General features: G+C 39.2%; 1 protein-coding gene across 2 annotated transcripts in view; it reads left to right on the forward strand.

Moving 5' to 3' along the window:
- Nucleotides 1-20,039, forward strand: part of NECAB1 (N-terminal EF-hand calcium binding protein 1) — a 48,541-nt gene that overhangs the window by 17,161 nt on the left and 11,341 nt on the right. For both annotated transcript variants that reach the window (XM_087931498.1, XM_087931499.1), the window contains exons 4-5: nt 8,522-8,547; nt 10,774-10,871. In XM_087931498.1, the coding sequence (XP_087787624.1) occupies nt 8,522-8,547; nt 10,774-10,871 (124 nt within the window). The remainder of the gene's footprint in view (nt 1-8,521; nt 8,548-10,773; nt 10,872-20,039) is intronic.

Consider the following 20,039-nt stretch of genomic DNA (forward strand, 5'->3'; position numbering starts at 1 on the left):
CAGAACGAGAGATAGTACGTATTAAGAGGGTATTACGCATGGCAGGACGACACAGGCCCCAACTAAGATTCCTACAAATGCAATAATAGCTTGGAAGCCAGGTAATTTTGGAAACCAGGAGCCAAACATTTCTCCAAGATTGAATCCTTTCCACTTCTGAACAGGAACATGGGCCAATGCTTGCATTCGCTAACACTTTGTTCAACAATTTCTCCAACATCATCAAACTCAAGACAGCAATTGGAGAAATTGAATTTCCCACATACCCACCTTCTGTTGCCAGGAGATAATCTAGTGCCAACCGATTCTGGTAGATGGCATCCCTAAATTTCCTCTGCTGAGTGGCTAAAGTATGCAAGGCGTGGGCGGATTCATTCGTTAACAGCTCAAGAACTGCCTGCAATCGGATAATGCGGTTGAGCATATATATAGGGTGCGGTACCCCAAGATCCGTCTTCTGCCCACGATGCAGGGTCATAGTATTGGACCACCCTCTGTGGCGGCCACTCATCGTCCTTCCAATTACCTATCTTGTAATCAGCCTGCAATTTTCTGCTGCGCCATAAATCAGCATTAACAGTTTGGGGTACATCCAATGGCATCATAAAAAAGGAAGGGTTTATAATTCCCAGAGTACAAGTACCTCTCAATTGGAGGGAAGAGAACTATAAGCCACTTCACCGCAAATCCAGTGTACCCCAGGAGGAGCCTCAGTAATATTTTCCAAGGAAATGTGATCTGCCCAAAAGCGGTTGGTATTGTTTGGCCAATAATTCCAAGATTTTGTGTGCAGGGTTCCACTTATGGACCTCCAAACAATCTGTTTCCCCTACCAAGGGGCCCTTCCCTTCTGAGTTGGCCAGACACCAAATGAGCAACAATAGGATTGGATAATTCCCAGCGTGAATGGGATTGGTGTGGGGGCATCGCTGTGAGATTATATGGTATTGAATAATTCCACTCCTGAGCCGCCCATGGCCACTGATCACCTATCTTAGTCCCCCCACAAATATAGCAATTTGTAACATTAAATGTATGAGCAATTGTGGAAGCCAGCTCTAGAAAAGATTGCGTGCATCTTGTGATGGCTGAAATTCTATATCTACCTCCTGCCAGAATTCAGAGAAGTACCTTGAGTGCGATTTAGTGGCATGTTGTCGAGTCTCGACCGACAGGTGGATAATACCTCCTGGATCCGTTCCTGTGCATACATCCGGATCCCCAATGTCGAACCCGTATTTTTGTATGAATATCTGAGGATTGGGAATTGTGATATTTACCCAATTACAATTGTAAAGTGTACAATCATTAGATTGAAGAGCCCGTGAGATAGATAGAGTTGTTCCTTTCCCAGAATTTGTGTAGGTGGCCCAGAGAACACATCCCCAATAAGGGCAGAACCTTTCACCTACATTGCTACTACAGTCCCATTTTCCACTATTACCAGGATGCTGATATGGGCAGATATAAATATCTGATTCAGAATACGTTCTATGCCATGATAGAGAAGTCCCACAGGAGGTGGGCCACTGAGCTATTTTACAAATGTCAAACAATACAGTAAGCGGGGCTACTTGACGTGTGGATCCTCGTCTGGGCAATTATAGGACCATTTTGATCTCCCTGACTTCTAACGACCAGCCATGTCTGGGCCGGTTGCACCCTTGGATCATAACATTCATTCTTATAGGGACAGACAGAATACCAAGTATCATTATAGCAACATGGAGCAGGATACTCGAGCATCTATAATGGGTATGGTATACCAGGGTAGTCCGGATTTCCCTTCCCTCAACACTTTTTCAAACATACCGTGCAATTGTTAGGGCACTGAGGGGTATGGGATAGTTTAGGGAGGTTCATCCCCATTTTCTTATTCTGGCCTTGCTGGCCAGAAAACCCGGGTTCTTTGATAATGATTGGGTTTGATATTCCTTAGGATTTTTCCAAGATGGGGTAGGCACTGCTCTGTCATTTACATAACAAACCAGGCCCTGCTTCCCCTGGCAACGATTGACAAATATCTCAACCTCATTGCCCCTGTACACTTAGTACCATTACAAGAGGTTGGAGGAGACCATGTGGTATGTTTACATCGTGGCAGGGTGAAGTCTGTGCACATTGTGGGCTTTCCTACCCTGTAGTTAAGACCCCCTTTCCATCCTTACATTCCACATGGATGTTACACTTCTGGTCTCTATGAAGGGATTTCAGGGTGCGGGTACCCGATTGCGTGGACAGGGACCCATGGGGAACGGAGAAAGTAACATCTTAATGTTTCATTTTGTACACATTGCCAATATTTCGTCCCTTGGTATTCACATTGTGGGAGACTTGTGATATGGCAACCTGGAGGCCTAGTGTTGGTATATGTAAAGTGTCTCCCAGTATTACGAACCAGGAAGCAATCAACGCATTGTTCCGTTTTCCTGGGGTTTATAACTGGGGAGGTTCATCATAAAAGGGTCAGGAGAATACCATTCCTCCAACTGCTCTATCTCTTGGGGTAAAGGATCGTCTTGGGCTGGTTTTCCCTTTATCAGCGTTGAGTAAAGATACAATGAATTAATCACCACACTTAATACCAGTAATATGGTTACAACCCAGACAGATGGCATAAGACCCCTTCGGATACAAGCAGTTTCCCTTAACCTTTGACGAGGCTCCATTTTCTACTGTCCTCCCCTCTCCCTTTTTCCCAATTCCCGTATTAGGAGAGTCTAGCACGTGACCTAAGCCGCCAGGGAGACTCTCCGAAATAGGAGTAGTAAGGGTCTGGTGGTCTTCGCCTCCGTAGGTAGAGGGACAGCTTCCGGAGTGTCACCACTAGGGGAGGGCAATTCCTCTTCGTCTCCCGTAGGTAGAGGGACAGCTTCCGGAGTGTCACCACTAGGGGAGAGAGTCCTCTTCACCTTTTAAAGGTCAACCTGAGTGGAAGGTCAGGCTGAGATTCGACTTTCCAGCAGGCAGGCGCAGCTAATTTAACCCGAGACCAATGAATCCACGATTTAATTTCTGCTACCTTAACAGCAAGGGGAGAACACATAACCACAACATAGGGGCCCTTCCATTTGGGAGACAATGTTTCCCGTTTCCAATCCTTAACCCAAACCTCCTGCCCTGGAGCGTATGTTGTGGGGGAAGTTACCAAAACCTGAGGTTTACATGTTAACACATATTCCTGTAATTTATGGATAATTTCGTTTAGGGCTTTAAGTTGTCGTAACCTAATAACATCAGATACATTCGTGATGTCATGCATATCAAACCTAACCAAGTTAGGAACCCTGCCATACAATAATTCAAAAGGGAGACCGAAATATCCCTGCGTGGTGCACAACGTATTGCCACCAGGGCTAGAGTCAAGGCATCGGTCCATTTGAGATGTGTCTCCTGGCATATCTTTGCCAGCTTGTCCTTAATTGTTCGATTGATTCTTTCCACCCGGCCCCCGAAGAAAGTGGAAACTACAATGTAATTTCCATGTAATACCTAGAACTTTTGCTAGCTGCTGTGTTGCCTTGTGAATAAACTCCGGACCATTGTCCGAAGAGATCCGGGAGGGTAACCCATACCTTGGTATTACAATATGAAGTAATGCTCGAGCAACCTCAGTGGCCTTCTTTGTATGCGTGTAGGTATACATTCTGGCCAGCCCGTATATGTGCAGACAATAACCAGCAGTGCATTATAAGGGCCACAACGAGGCATATCGGTGAAGTCCACCATCAAAGAGTCGAAGGGGTAACAGCCTCGGGGTTGGTGGCCCATTGGTGGCTGCGGGCCTTGCCTGGGGTTATTGGCTGCACATATTTCTAGCGGGCACATACATTAGCTGCTATGCTGTTAACTCTATCTATATATACCTCCCTCCTAAGCGCCTTTGTGAGGGCAGTCTTACCTAGGTGCAATTGCTTATGTAACTGACATACAACATCCCAAGCCAAATGAGCAGGAATATACACCCTCTTGTCTGGTAAGACCCACCACTGGCCTTTTTGGTGTGCCTCGAGTGCCTTTAGCCGGTCCCTATCCTCCTCCGAGTAATGGGGTTGGGGATGAGCATCGGGCACCCATATGGCAAGATGCTTTTCAAGGGAACAAAGTCTAATCGGGCTGCCTCACGTGCAAATTTGTCAGCTCTCTCATTCCCCCTTTGTATATCTGTCACCACCCTCTGGTGGCCCGGCAGTGCATGACTGCTACTTTGCTCGGAGCCCACACACTGTCTAGTAACCGCAATATCTGGGGGCCGTACTTTATCTCTTTCCCCCTGCAGTTATTAATCCCTTTCTTTATACAGAGCTCCATGGACCTGGACTGTGAGGAAGCGTATTTGGAATCCGTGTATATATTCACTGCCAGTCCCTGGGCTAGCTCTAGAGCCCGGGTGAGGGCATGTAGTTCAGCTAATTGAGCACTAGTTCCGGGAGGGAGTGGCTTTGCTTCCCAGACCTCATCCAGTGTGACCACCGCATATCCCGCTTTTCTCACTCCCTCTTGTAAGTAGCTGGTACCATCAGTAAACAGAGTATAATCTGGGGCGGGAAGGGGAACATCCTTCAGGTCAGGACGACTAGCATAAGTTTCCTCAATAGTCTGAACACAATTGTGCTCTACTGCTATTTCAGGCTCAGGTAATAATGTGGCTGGATTTAATGTAGTAGACTGAGAGAGGTAATCATAGGATTATGGGTCAGAAGGCCTTGGTATTTAAGCATCCGTGGGTTTGTTAACCACAAGTGGCCTTTCATCTCTAGAACTGACTTAAGGGCATGTGGTGTATATATGTGCAATTGTTGACCAAAGGTTAGCTTATTTGCTTCCTGAGTCAAGATTGCTGTGCCAGCCACTGCTTTAAGGCAGGCTGGCCATCCCTTGGCTACATTATCTAGTTGCTTAGAGAGATATGCTACGGCCGGTGCCATGTTCCCATCATCTGGGTGAGGACGCCTATTGCAACGTTTCGCTTAGTGTCAACAAACAACTGAAATGGTTTCTCCAAATCCGGGAGACCTAAACTGGGAGCTTGAAGGAGGGCTTGTTTAAGGGACTGAAAACTAGCTTCTTCCTCTTTACTCCAAAAGAGGGGGCCCTTTCTGCCCCTTTCGTAGCTTCATAGAGCGGTTTTGCAATTAGGCTAAAGTTGGGAATCCAGATGCGGCAGAAACCAGCCGCACCCAGGAACCTCGTAATTCTCTCCTGTTGGTTGGAACAGGAAGTTGACATATGGCCTCCTTCCGCTCGTGGCCCAACGTCCTCTTCCCTTGCTCAATGTCATAACCCAGATACCTGACCTTTTGCTGAACTAACTGTGCTTTCTTCCTAGAAGCCTTATAGCCCAAATCTTGCAGTAGTGAAAGTAAATCAGCTGTATTTTGCCAACACGCATCCTCTGCATATCCTGTTACTAATAAATCATCCACATATTGTAAAACCACATCTGGGGCTGGTACGTGTAAAGCCTCCAGATCCCTGGCCAAGCTGCACCGAAAAGTGTAGGTGAATTCTTAAATCCTTGAGGCAGCCTGGTCCAGGTATATTGCTGCTTCCTACCAGTATTAGGGTTTTCCCACTCAAAGGCAAATAAATGCTGACTTTTCTTGTGTATGGGGATGGTGAAGAAGGCGTCTTTCAAGTCTATAACAGAAAACCACTGAGCCTCCCGAGGGATAAGTCCCAATATGACATAGGGATTGGGAACTACCGGATGGATAGTTATAGTAGCTAAATTTACAGGCCTCAAATCCTGAACAGGGCGAAACCGACCATCCCCTTTTGGAATTGGCAATATGGGGGTATTCCAGGGCGATTCAGTAGGTACCAGGATATGATGTTCTAAATATAAGTCAATAATATCCTGGATAGCTTGCATAATGTGGCGAGGGTATGCCCTTTGTCGAATTCTCACAGGAACTTTCAGAGGCACTTCCTCAATTAGAATGGGTGGATGGTGTGCTGCAAAACCAGGGGGGTTATCTTCCGCCCACAAATAGGGAACCTTAAACTGCCTCCAGACTTCCTTATCAGCGCACCCAAATTCCCTCGCTACCATAAGCCTCCAGGATTCTTCCAAAGGTACCGACAAGGTTACTTTTCCGTACCCCAGGTTCATGGAACCATCCTCATTAAAGGATAATTGTGCCCTCATTTTACAGAGCAGGTCCCTTCCTAATAATGGGACTGGGCAGTCAGGCATGTAAACAAACTGGTGTGTTATAGCCTGCCCTTTTAAGGTGCATTCGAGGGGCTCACTATTCTGTCCCTTGAACGGAAAAAAAAGGAGGTACAGGATCTGCCTCGAAACTCCTTCAATGTGTGTGGTTTCAGTTTCCAAAAGGCTTGCTGTTCAGAAAATGAGATCAACTGTAGGGGGATCAGGGGTCCCCAACTTCTGAACCACAGCCCATTAGTGGGCCATGAGGTAGTTGCAACTGGAGGGGGTGGAATAGTAGGCAAACATGTATGCAAACCCATCTGCACTTGTGTGAGCAGTGTGCAAGCATGTGCACATGCAATCCATTTGTGTGAGCATTGAGTGCACATACACCCCGCTTGTGCAAATAGAGTTGCAGGGAGTCATCCCCTGTCTCCATCCCTTCTGGTCCCCAAAGCCAGAAAGGTTGGGGACGCCCATGCTTCTCTGTCCCAGAGCCTGCTGTCTTGAACAGCTTTCCCTCAGAGATATAGATGGCCTCCATCCCGTTAGCCTTTAGGAAGGCTTTAAAATCGAGTTTTTTTTCCAAGTCCAGGGGCAAGATACTAAGCAAGCTTGCCATATACAATTTGAGCAAGAAATTGTTTTTAGTGGGTTCTGGCCCATGGTACACGGTTCTCATGGTTTTGTTGTTGTTATGGTTCTATTTTTGTTATTCAAATCTTTTATTTTGGTTTTTTTAAGGTCTTGTGAGCTATCCCTGAGTAAGAAGAATAAAATAGGCTGCTGCATAAAGTGTTTAAATAAATAAGCTGAGGGAGCAGTTGCTTCCTGAATTTTCTTCTTTTTGGTCCTCCTTTCTGTCTGCAAATATGCATAGGTTTTTTCATTTCTTTTTAAAAAATAAAATTTATTGAAAGTTTTAAACAATATAATACAAACTAAAAACGAAAAGAAAGAATGAATAGGTGTAAGAAAAAGGAAAAAAGAAGGAAAAGAGGAAAAAAAATATTTAAAGAAATAACTTCCAATCTTCGTTACAACAAATACAAACAAACATAGCAATTCTTTACTGCCCTATAAAGTTACATGAAAATAGCTCTTCTTCCCTTATCCATACACAAATCTATAACTCATTAACATTTCAGCCCTGGCATCAGCAAAAGTCCATAAAGCGTTCCCAGATATTATAGAAACATGTCTATTTTAACCTTGGTCAAACAAACCAACTTTGCACTTCTTTCTTTTGCTTCTAGAAATCTTAATCATTTTATTCAGATATTGCCATAGGATTTGATGCCTCTTCAGATTTCCTTATCACATTGCAGAATGCGATATCGCTTCTTCTTTAACAAACCTCTTTTGTAAATCCTGCAAACAGTCACCATCCAGGACATCTTGGACTGTCATTTGTATTTTCATTTTAATTGTTATATCCATTTTATAATCCACATTTTTCATTTTCTGGTATGTCAACAATTTCTTTATATTCTAAATTTTCTACATCAATTAAGGCTTATTCCAGCTCTCTATTCTGTGGTTCATGTAGAAAGAGACAGGTATTCTCTTTCAAATTTGTCATTTTGGTAGAGAAAAAATAGTCTTTGAAGTACTTTTTATGCTTCAAGGCAGCAAATTGAATTTATAGTTGCATCTTTTATTTGAGAAAGTTTCTTGTCATTAAGAAAGGAAGAATTAGGGGTGATAGGATAGCAGTATTCCAGTACTTGAGGGGCTGCCACAAAGAAGAGGGGGTCAAATTATTCTCCAAAGCACCGGAGGGCAGGATAAGAAACAATGGTTGGAAACTAATCAGAGAGATGCAACCTGGAAATAAGGAGAAACTTTCTGACAGTGAGAACAATCAACCAATGAACAGCTTGCCCTCGGAAGTTGTGGGAGCTTCATCACTTGAGACTTTCAAGAAGAGATTGGATTGCCATTTGTCAGAAATGGTGTAGGGTCTCCCGCTTGGGCGGTGGGTTGGACTAGATGACCTACAAGGTCCCTTCCAACTCTGATTATCTGTTATCTGTTATTACCTTGCTATGCCATTTTCAACTGTTCCATTTTGCATTTAATGGTAAAGCATATTTCAACCTTGCTATGCAAGCTTGAAAACTTGGAAATTTTATTTGAGATGAAATTGAGCTGCATACCTAGTTAATAAATATCTAATAAATAAAGTGTGTGTAAACTTTAATCCATGCAAATAACATAAAAGCAATTAAAAACTGGTCAAGCACACTTGATAATAACTTACAAACCCACACGTAAGTTACTAGTGTACAAGCCTAGTTAAAAGAAGTTGACAGAATTCACAAAATAGCAATGCATTTTCTATATTATATCTTTTCCTTGCAGCAACTTGGAAACGGAAGAATTGTTTGGTAAGTAATTCTTTTTTAATTAAAATAAAATAATCAAATTCATCGCTTCCAGGAGGAGAGAGAAAACTAGTGAGTCTGAATAAGGACAGTTGAGTTTGTTTTATTGTTAGTACCTAAGAAGTAATTTGATTAAAAGAAAGTCATAAATATAATGAGAATGTTGAAAAATGGTAAGTAGATGTGTACACAGTGGTTTTATTTAGGGGTGGGATTCAGTTTTTTTTAACAACTGGTTCTGTGGGCGTGGCTTAGTTGGTAGGTGTGGCTTAGTGGTCATGTGACTGGGTGGGCATTGCCAACTCGACATCATCCATGTCAGGGGCGCTTCTCCTCACCTGGCCTCTCATGACAGTGGGGAAGCTGCAATGGTTATAAGTATGAAAAATTGTCATAAGTCACTTTTTTCAGTGCCATTGTAACTTTGAATGGTCACTAAATGAACTGTTGTAAGTCAAGGATTATCTGTACAAAAATACAAAAAGCTTCTTTGCTTGCAAAAAGCTGCCCTAAATACCAATCATTAGATTAAAAATACCTGCAAGCCGGAGTTACAAATCAGGCAGGGTGCCAGAGCACCTTGAGGATTTAAAATATTTAAAATGTAGTGATAACTATCAGCAAACAACTCTTGCTCATAAAGTGAAACCCTTTAGTAGAGAGGTCATTTAAACTCTCCAGAAAGAGCACACCCAGGAAAAGCAATCCTTAGATCCATTTGCACCACTTAAAAATATCAGCTGGTCTCACTCACCTCACAAGATATCCTAAGGAAATCATCCAGATTTAAGGAAAGGTCACATGCCCCCCAGAAAGGCAGTAAAAAAATCAGTGCCAAGCTTGCATCCTGCCTCTTGGAAGTACACTCCAAAAGGACAGTGCCAAATAGCACTAAAGCAGTGAAGGAAGACCCGCTCCCCAGATAGAAAAAGAAACCATGAGGCAGGAAAAAATTCAAACACAATACAAATAATTTAATCATAACAGTAGCTGTTGCTTGTTGAAGCTGAATAGTGAAAATTATCCCATCAATAAACACAGGATTAAACATCACCAAGCACAGAATTAACCTTCACCAAAAAACAGTTTTAGACCAAAACTCAGAAAGAGTATATAAACCCACATTTGAATGTCAATCTTTCTAGCTAGCCAAGAAGCCTTGCTGAATGTTACTCATCTTGATTCCTTGTCACTAAAAGCTTTGCTTCATTATTCAATTATTTCTTCAAAGTGCTGATTGTCCAGGGAAGTTATTTCCTCCCAACAGCAGTGTAAAAATCTTAAAACAACCCTTCCCCTTTAAGAAAGCCAAGCCCCAAAAGCTCCAGAGACAGTAAGTCTAGGCTGTCTGCCAAGAATGTAATAAGGGTGGAAAAAAACAAAAGGAGATTGCTTCTAACTACCCCTTCTCCGAACTGCTTAGAAAGTTAACAAGGGATTCTATAGAACCAGATAGAACCGGTAGAATCCCATCCCTGATTTTATTTTAGGGGGTCTTCAGATCAAAATTTTACTCTTCAGCAGATCATTGAACAACATATGACTGTGAGAAAGTTTATTGTGCAGTTCTTCATTAAGAGAAAACATATGATAAGGTGGCTGGAATATTATGTATGAAGATAAGGCAATAAGGATGAACTATGATGAAGGCAAAGCTTGCAGGAGGATAAATAGAATACTTCACAAATATTTCAATGTTGAGTAAGGAGTAGTGGGTATGATGTCCCCTTAGTTCTTTAATGCAGTAGTGGATACATTTTCCTTGGGATGCATGTGATGACTTTAGAACTATGTGGGCTGGGGACAGGAATATGCCTGTATTTGTTTACATAGGCAATATGCATGGTTATATTAAATATCTCGCTCATTCTTTTTTAATATAAAAATCTTTTTGGAAAGATATTTCACCCTGATTTCCCTAATTAACCTTTATTATAATTTCTGAAGCAAGCATATAAACCCCATCTTTCATAAACTACACTTCGACATTTTCTTTCTCTGCATGTTCCTCTTCTTCCTTCTTTCTTTTGCTACTGCTAAAATAAAACCAGAACAACGTACATGCAGAGGGATTTACCACTTTTACCCAGTATTAAGAAATTAATAAACTACTCTCCTAAAGGATTTGGGTGACATAGCTTATGGTCCCCTCCCTCCCTCCCTCCCCCCCTCTCCATTTTGATTTTTCAATCTTTCCATTTTTTAATTTTCTATTTCTATTTATTTCAGAATATTTTTCCCAGCACCTGGGAGCTTATGAAAGCGTCCTATCTGCTTTGGAAGATCTCAATGTAGCAATACTGAAGGCAATGGATGCTACAAAGAAAGTAAGGTTCCTTGCATTATTTTTCAAACTGTTTGATGTAATGGGGGCTTGTATTGCTTAAATATGTAAGGATTTTTCTCTGTGAGAAAAAATGCTATATTTGCTTAGATGGAGGACAAAGTGATCATCAATCCCAGTTCCATCAGCTCTTTCAAGCTTGTTTGAAATATTTCTAGGGCCTGGGCATAGACAGTTAAATTGACACATACACCCATCCTCTCTACTACATACTATACCAGTGTATTTTTCCCCACTGTTTCTTCTTAACTGTAGCCAGTGGTGCATGGAAACTCAAAATACTAAATGATATTGAGATTAATATGTAAAGTGATGTACAGTATTTTACTGCCTTGAAATAAATGAATTCTCATTTTTTTAATCACTTCAAATCCTAAAGTCTAATCTGAATGGCGTGCTTAGCACAGATGGAAAATGTTTATCAACATGATAACTGCATACAGTCCTAGCCCACCAGTATATCTTTCATATAAATTTTATTGAATTTACAATTAAAAAAATAACATAACAACATTACATAAGAAACAGAGAGAGAAAAAGAAGAAAGAAAGAAAGAGAAGAGAGAAAAAAAAAAAAAAACGCTCGGTCTTTGCGACCGAAAAAGGAGAAGAAGAAGTATAAAAGAGAGAAAAACAAAAACAAAAAAAAAAGAGACGGAAGAAAAAGAAAATACGTTAAAACCAGACAAATATTCTTTTGACAGTCTACAAGATCCAATTCTCCTACCTTACTTTAAATATACACATCTTATCGCTATTTATGGATATTTATGCTTATTTATGCTCATTAAACAGTTTATCTCTGATATAACCAATTATACCATGCATTCCAATTATTATCAAATGCTGGACTCTTTATTTTTAAGAGCTATGGTTAAATTGTCCATTTCTGCGCAGTCACATATTTTCTGAATGACCAATTGATCTGTAGGTAAACGGGATGATTTCCAGCACTGGGCAAATGCTAATCTGGCCGCAGTTAGAATATGAATTATTATGTATTTCATCTTTTTAGGAAAATGTTTATCAGAGATCCCTAGCCCACCAGTATATCAAATTGACAGATAAGAATATAAGGTGGTCCAACAATATTAGAAGGGCCTACTAGGTTCTCGGGTTTCATCTGAAAAGGTATGGGGAAGGAACATGGAAGTTATTATTTATGAAATATAAGCAGTATAAAAAATGCTGCTTTCAGAATAACAACTTTAGGTAGATATCCAATATCCCACTTACTTCTGTACTTTAGTGAAAGAATAATGCTTTTCATGAAAAATGACTCAGGCTCAGTTCCTAATATAGTAAAAAAAAACCGGAATCATAGAGTCACAGCTAATCAATAAGTCTATAATGCGCTATATTGGGGTGGATAATCTTTTTTAGCAATGTAACATTGGTTTCCTTTGCTCATGTCATCACAAGCTTCTTGCAAGGCAAGGTAGACAAAAGAGTTATCCAGACACTCTCATCTGAGACTGAACTCATTAATTCAAATCTGCGCCTTGAGAGAAAGATCATGCTGTGCTGGGCTACGTACAGTCGGATCAGGAAAAAATGACAATGCTGTTAGATGGGAAACTGAAGTCTCTCAAACAGTTTTATCCATCCTGGCATCAAGAGATGTTTACTTAAAAAGAGCTCAATTAAGCCATGGAATAAAACTTCCATTTTAGCATCCACAGTAACTAGGTAGAGCAGGACCCGAGGGGAAAAATGTACGAAGTTGAGCTATCTCAGTATTTCAACAGGTTAAATAAATATTTATTGATTAGATTATTATATCCCATGGTTCCTTCAAGTTACTACATATTTTGTATAAGAACAATTGATCGGATTAAGAAACTGGGTTGTTAAATTAATTTTCAGCACAAAAGACAGAAATGAGCAAACTTAATTTAAAATCCCACAGAGCCATGATTAACATGACTGGACACTGAAAAAGCTGAACCTGCCTTACTCTGGCCTGGGTCACTGGGTCTAAGCTGCTAAAACACTTGCTAAACTGTAATAGGGGAAGCGATTCTGGCAAGTGCTTTATTTGAATCTAGCAACTGGGACTTAGCCAACTATATTTAAGCAAATTATGGTTCCCTGAGATTTATGAATGCAGTATCAAACTAGTCCAGGTGTGGGAAGAGATCCCTCAGGAGACCATCCGCCACCTCATCAGGAGCATGCCCAGGCATTGTAGGGAGGTCATACAGGCACGTGGAGGCCACACACACTATTAAGCCTCATTTTGACTTGTTTTAAGGACATTACATCAAAGTTGGATCAGCCTGTAGGGTTTTTTTCCATTTTAATTTTGAGTGTAACTCCAAATCCAGACCTCCATGGGTTGCTAAATTTGATTTCCATTGATCGTTTTTGTGTGATTTTGTTGTCAGCACATTCAACTATGTAATGAACACAGTATTTGATAAGAATATTTCATTCATTCAGATCTAGGATGTCTTATTTTTGTGTTCCCTTTATTTTTTTGAGCAGTGTATTTTGGAGTCTAGCTTGATTTTAGTAATGAAGACTGCTAGCTGAATGCTTAATTTTCTTAAAATTTAAAAGTAAAAAGATTAAGAGATAATACTGCTTAATTAACACAAAAAAGAACACAATGGTTAATTTTAACCCTTTTAAAAAATTTGTCCAGTGTTTTTCAAACCTGACAACTTAAGATGAATGGACCTCAACTCCAAAAATTTTCAGCCAGCAAGTCTACTCATCTTAGATCTGCCATGTTTGGAACACTACTTTAGTAAATTAAGGTATCCTTGAATCAAATTCCCTTTCTGATTCAATTATTGGGAATTCTCTTTTTTTCTGAAAATAATCAGAGGCTGGAAGAGATTGTGACAGCATTTATTATCCTCTTTCCAAGTATACTTTCTTCTCCTTTTCACCTGGAGTTCCACCTACAGGCTCTCAAAACTACAGTAGCCATTTTGGAGGGAGGGAGGCTGCTTCTGGCTTACATGTAGCAGCCCACATGTGACAGAAAAGGTCGAGTCAGAATATCTAGTTTGTCTGGACTGCAGTTGACAGGCTGGATCAATGTGTTCATATGTTACTTCCCAGCACTGTTAAACCAATTATTGTTTGTCATGATATGTGAACTAAGTCAGTGGCTTAGAAGTAGAACAGTACAAGATGGGTATAGAAGGCCTTCCTGAATATGAAAAATATGCATTAGGAATTTTTAAAATTTTTATTATTTTTTGAAAACAAACAAAACCTTTGAAGAAATTTGAAGAAAAACAGAAGACTTTGAAGTATTCTGTTTTTCTTCAAATCCCTTCAAAGGTTTTGTTTGAATAGAACATTTCAAAGTTGCCTCACATATGACTGAGTTTTATTAGCAACTTATGAATGACTAAAACTCTCACCAAGACAGGTTGAATTGTACTCTATTTTCTTCAGATGTTCCTTCCTGCAAGAACCCCCAAATGAAAGATCCACAGTCTCATCTCCTTGGCACATTCATCATTTGTTTTCATCTTGTCGTTTTTGTGTGGCTAAAGTGTTGTTTTCACTTTCAAAGATAGGAATCAGATAGCTAAAGATACCTGACAAAATCATGTTTGACTAATACTTTGCTATTGTGTTACAAAGCACAGCATGCAAGGCAAGGGAGGCAAAGGCCCATGGAAGCCCTTGTACATGTAACAGAGTGTCTGAAGAAAGAAAGATACTGGGAATAAGTGTAGCATATAAATCTCATTACTTCTATCCTGGAGAGGAATTGCTACGAGTCACTTCTATTGCAAAGTAGAACTGTAATTACATTAACAATAGGTCTAAGACTTTTCCTGCATCTCTGCCAGCTTAAAAATTGCCTGATCAAAGAAGAAATGAAAAGATTTTTACCACAGCAGTGTCTTAAAATTGAAATGCTTTATCCTTCAAAATAATGGAGACATCTCATTATTTCTCTCCCTTTTGTTTGTTTTGGTTATTTTATCTACTATTCCTTATAAACCTGACAACTACACAAAGTTGCTTTCTCTATCTGGCAGAGTTGTTACATAACCAACTTCTATTTACTGAACAGGCTGCTTGTGATAATAAATACAGGAAAAATAAAGAGCAAAGAATAAATTAGGAATCCACTGGGAAGCACCATCTTTTGCAGGTATAGACCAGAGCAAATGTCCCCAATATGCTGTCCCCTTAATATGTCCAATTTATAGGGAAGGTACCATTTTAGATAAAGATTAAAGGAATGATGAACAGCATTGACACAGAATATTATATTATCTGAAATAGAGTCCCTTTCATCTTTGGATAGGACCAATGGTTTTAATCATCTTGCTGCAATATTATGACATAAGTATTCCAATCTAAACCTATGGTATTCCTATCCATTAGCTAACAATAAAGGAAACTTGCATATTAAATGTCATTTTAAAGGTCCTTTGCAGTGCTACAATACTTAACTTTCTTACAATTAGGATTAATTCCTAAAATATCTATTTTATAATCATGTTGTTGAAAGAGGCTATTTATAACAAGTTTCTTGCAGTCTGATTAACAACAGCAAAAACCAAGATACTTGGTATTTATTATTTGAATGATAATAACAGTAATAATTTATTAAAAGTATATGCCAGCCCAATTCCAAGTAGCTCTATATTATTATTAAAGTGATGTATACTTAGTTCAAGGCATTTAACATTAACCAAAACACAGGCATACCAAGAAGCAATTAATCTAATGTCTATTTCCAGACATCCCAATCATCAATACCCTCCAAATGTTTTACAGAACACTTAGGATTTGAACAGCTTTCTAAAGACTAGGAAGTTGGGGATGTTTTGGAAGGCAAGATGTTTCAAAGGACAAGTGTAACAAAAAGAAGATATATAATAGGCCCCTCACTCCCATAACTTCATGAGAAATGGATAATGTCCACAGGTTTTCTCTTAAAGATGCAAGAGGCTGGCTAAACAGAAGATAAGAACTTGTAAGGTCCCAAGTTCAGAATGTTAGAAAACAGAAGTACCCTTCAAGTCCTGGGAAGGCAGAGAGATTCAGATGACTCCTCACTCACTCACTGGAGGATAACAGGGAAGGGAAAAGAAGCATAATCGAATTTGCAAGATTCTATAATTATCCCCTACAACAAACCCCTAAAAACCATTATTATTAATTATTAAACATTTAAATAATAAAAGATTATAAACATAAAACAAAAACAAAGAAATAGCAGGCAAAGGAATCTTAATAATAATGGAGCCACCTCACTTGTTTCATCCATCCCCTGGTTTAACCAGATCTTAAGGGACCTACAGAAGCTCAGAAGATATGAGATCAATCCCACCTGGCAGATGGGGGGAAAATGCCATAGTACAAGCTCCAAAGCAGAAAAGGCCTGCCAATAAGAACTAATACAAATCAAAATTTGCCGTGTGGCTACCAATCTACAGCACAATGCCATCTCTTCCATGTTTCGTTTGCCACTGAACCTTACCTGGAAGCCAACTATCCTGTATCTCAAGGCTGAGCTCTATCATTGTGCTATACAGCCTTTTCACTTAAATGTCTGGGGTAATCTCATCCTGTAGATAAGAAATGACACACATAAGAAAATACTGACCAGTAGTGGTTCCAATAGATTTCAGTCAGAGGATTTTCCTAATCAAACGTCAAAGTCAGACTACCCAGGATTATAGACAGTCCACGACTTATAACCATTCATTTAGTGACTGTTCAAAGTTACCATGGCACTAAAAAAACACTTATAAGTGTTTTTCACACTTATGCCATTGCAGCATCTCCATGGTCATGTGATCAAAATTTAGATGCTTGGCAACTGGCTCATATTTATGATGGCTACAGCATCCTGGGGACATATAATCCCCTTTTATGACCTTCTGACAACCAAAGTCAACAGGGAAGCCAGATTCACTTAACAACCATGTTACTAATTTAACAAATGCAATGATTCACTTAACAACTATGGTGGGAAAGGTCATAAAATGAGGCAAAAATTCACAACTGTTCTCTTAGCAACATCAATTTTGTGCCAAGGACTTCCTGTATATTGAACTGGAGATGCTAGGGGCTAGAGTCTAAACCTGAAGAACATGCTGAATATGTGTTTACAAATGAACCACTGTTTTCCTCAAGCAACATCAACAACCCACAGATAAGGTTGCCATATCTGAACTGCAAGAATCCAGAGGACTGCTATAATATCCCTACACAAGTCTATATTAAGAATGAGACAACTTTAAGAAGCCCATTCTATTGTCTGTTTAAAAAGAAACCCATAATCAATTTTTAAAAATCTAATAAGCTGAAATTCTTCCAATAGAAAAAGTATATGTTTGCTTGCAGATGTTTTATAACCCAATTAGGTAAAATCATCGATGTGTAAGACATTGCCTAACATTATCAAAATACCCAAGAATAGAGCTGGTGTGAAAAGCAATCTAGAGCTATAAATATTTCTTCTTATTTATGGGAGAATGAGAAAAACTTCTGAAATTGCATTGTTGGCCATACTGTATAGCCAGAGAACCAGATTAAAGGCATAAAATGGAACAAAATATGATAAAAATGGAAACATAACAATAGCAGAGGAATAAATAAACAATGGAAGTACAATATGAAAGTTTTAAAAAGATATCTGGAGGAGGAGCAGAAAGTGCAGGGGTGAGGTGGGGTCAGCTAATTAGTCCCGTAGCCACTTCCAGTGGGCCCCCAGGCTAACTGGTATAGCCAACTCTTCAGATTCTTCCAGAAGGATAGAGTGGAGGCAGACTTCACCCATATAGATACTCTGTAGGATAACCTTCTTTTGAATTTAACAAGTATGGGAAGGCAGAAACGGAATGGGACAACCTACCACTGCCAATTCACCATTCATATAAAGAATGCCAGTTAATGAAAAGCTGAGAGTACAGAACATTCCTATACACTTCTGGCTATTTAGTAGCTAATTATAAATATGAGAATTCATGAGAAATTTAGAAAATTTTGTTCTTCTCTGAAGAAAAAAAGATGAAAACAACATAGATCAGCATGATTGAAACTATTTTGTACAGTAATTCCCAAAGCAAAATTCTTGGCCCAGGAGACATTGTGATGTTGGCAGACTTTGAAAGACCCATCCCTAAGGGAAGTAAATACACCTTTTATATTATTGAATTTTATACAGGAAAGGTGGATTTCCTAATAATTCATCTGTCTTTCTTCATTTGCCACAAAAAAATATAATTACTGTGGTATAATTAGGGCAAATAATTGTAGGCGTCCACTGAAAAAAAGTTATCTGTTTCTGGCAACATTCTCCCTCATGTCTAGAGAATGAAAGAGAATGAAAGCCACTAGCAATTATATTATGTTTTCCAGGAACATCAACCTTAATCTAATTAGAGACAGCCTTGTCAAATTACGTAGAGGAAGACAGAAATTAGCCTTACTTGTACAAATGAGTTCTGACACTTTCAAAAATCAGCCACAAATGTTTTCATGCAGAGTTGCTATCAGCTTAAAAGCAGAGAGTGACATATAATTTAATTTCTTAGGATTTTTTCTTCTCATCTCTTAATTGTAGAAATAACAGCTACTGTGACTGGTGGTATTATAGGCTTGATTAATGTTCATGAATGCTAAATAAATATTTGTAAAAAAAATGCCTTCTGCTATCCATTAATATAGACAATTTCTAAGATGAGCGACAACTGGGCTTTCATTAACTGCTTAATCTTTTACCACAAAACAGAAGAGAACTAAGATATACTTCTGGCCTAATTTTTTTTTAAAAATAAATATAATATCTGTAATAACAAATATGTTACACTCTTCCTTGCTTTCCTTATGAAACTTAAGATAGCTTATATTTGATCCCTACTCACTGAATTGTATTATTGTACTGCTATGATTTTGTAATTATACAACACATACTGAAACAAGCTGATATAAAAACCATTGGAAGTCATAAAGAATATATTTGGACCATTGATTTAACCAATTTTCCTCCAATCTACGATCATGACATCATTTGCTCCATCCTCATAGCCGGTCCTTAAGTCTGACTTGGCAGGTGTTGCTATCTTAATATCTTATTTGCTGTGGGGCAAATAAGGATGTGGCTATTAATGGAGTTTCTGCCAGTGAGACCCCCATAAATCATTCTCCTTAATGTAGGCTGGGGATGGGTGAGGAGGCAAGTTGATAAAGGACAATAATGGCAGGCTTCATCTTCACCATGGTATCTTTCCATTCTTGTTTTACTAGAATGCCTTAGCTCATCACATGTACCACCTATAACACCTTCAGATGATCTGTGTGCTGGGTGGGCAGTTGGATAGTTAAATCAAGGGTAGAGTGATAAAGGCCTGCGCTGTCCTGTTCCTCCCTTCTAGGACATTTGCTTCTTCGTGTGTTGGCCCACTGGCTTACAAAACAAAAATGCTATGGTTGATGAGTAAATTCCAGGGCAGAGGGAGCAGCAGTATGTAACCTATTAAAAGCAGCCAATAGGATCCCCAAGGTCACAGCTAAAGTATTGCACATAATATTTGTAGCAAGTGTTATACTGGAGAAAATGGAAATCTTCACTATCTTACCTAATCAGAAATCTCACAAATCGGGCAGAGTCACTTATCATTTGGATGGGTGGAAGGGGATAAGGCTGAGCATCTTCAAGGGGAAGATAAGGGAACAGATGCTTTTCTCAAGAATCATTCATTGAGAATTCAGGTGAGGTTTTATAGTAGTAGACCTTTTCATCGATGTTTCTGAATTCTTTTCATTTTTAAATGAGGGGTAGATAGATTTTTTAAAAAAATTAGGTTTAACAATTCCAAATCTGTATTTTACTGATTTTTATATTGGCCATTTGGTCATTTTTCACTATAAGGATTTTAAAAGTCATTGGAATATAAGCATGCTCTAATGTTAATTTGCCCTTAACATTTTAAAAGTTTCCTTGTGGTGCTAAATATGGCAAGTTATTTGACTGAGAATGGATTCAACAAGGTGAAAATATAAATAACTAAAAAGTTTATCTTCCAATAATCTAAAAAATAAAGCAAATCTTGAATACATGATACAAGAATGCAAAGTAATACTGTCCAGTACCTAATAAGTTTTTTTACTTATTGACTTGTTTCAATCATAATTGAATGAGTCACAGTATCTCCATTCAT

Source organism: Pseudonaja textilis, chromosome 3 (genome assembly GCF_049901715.1).
Source record: "Pseudonaja textilis isolate UNSWEBS1 chromosome 3, rPseTex1.2, whole genome shotgun sequence".
NCBI lineage: Eukaryota > Metazoa > Chordata > Lepidosauria > Squamata > Elapidae > Pseudonaja > Pseudonaja textilis.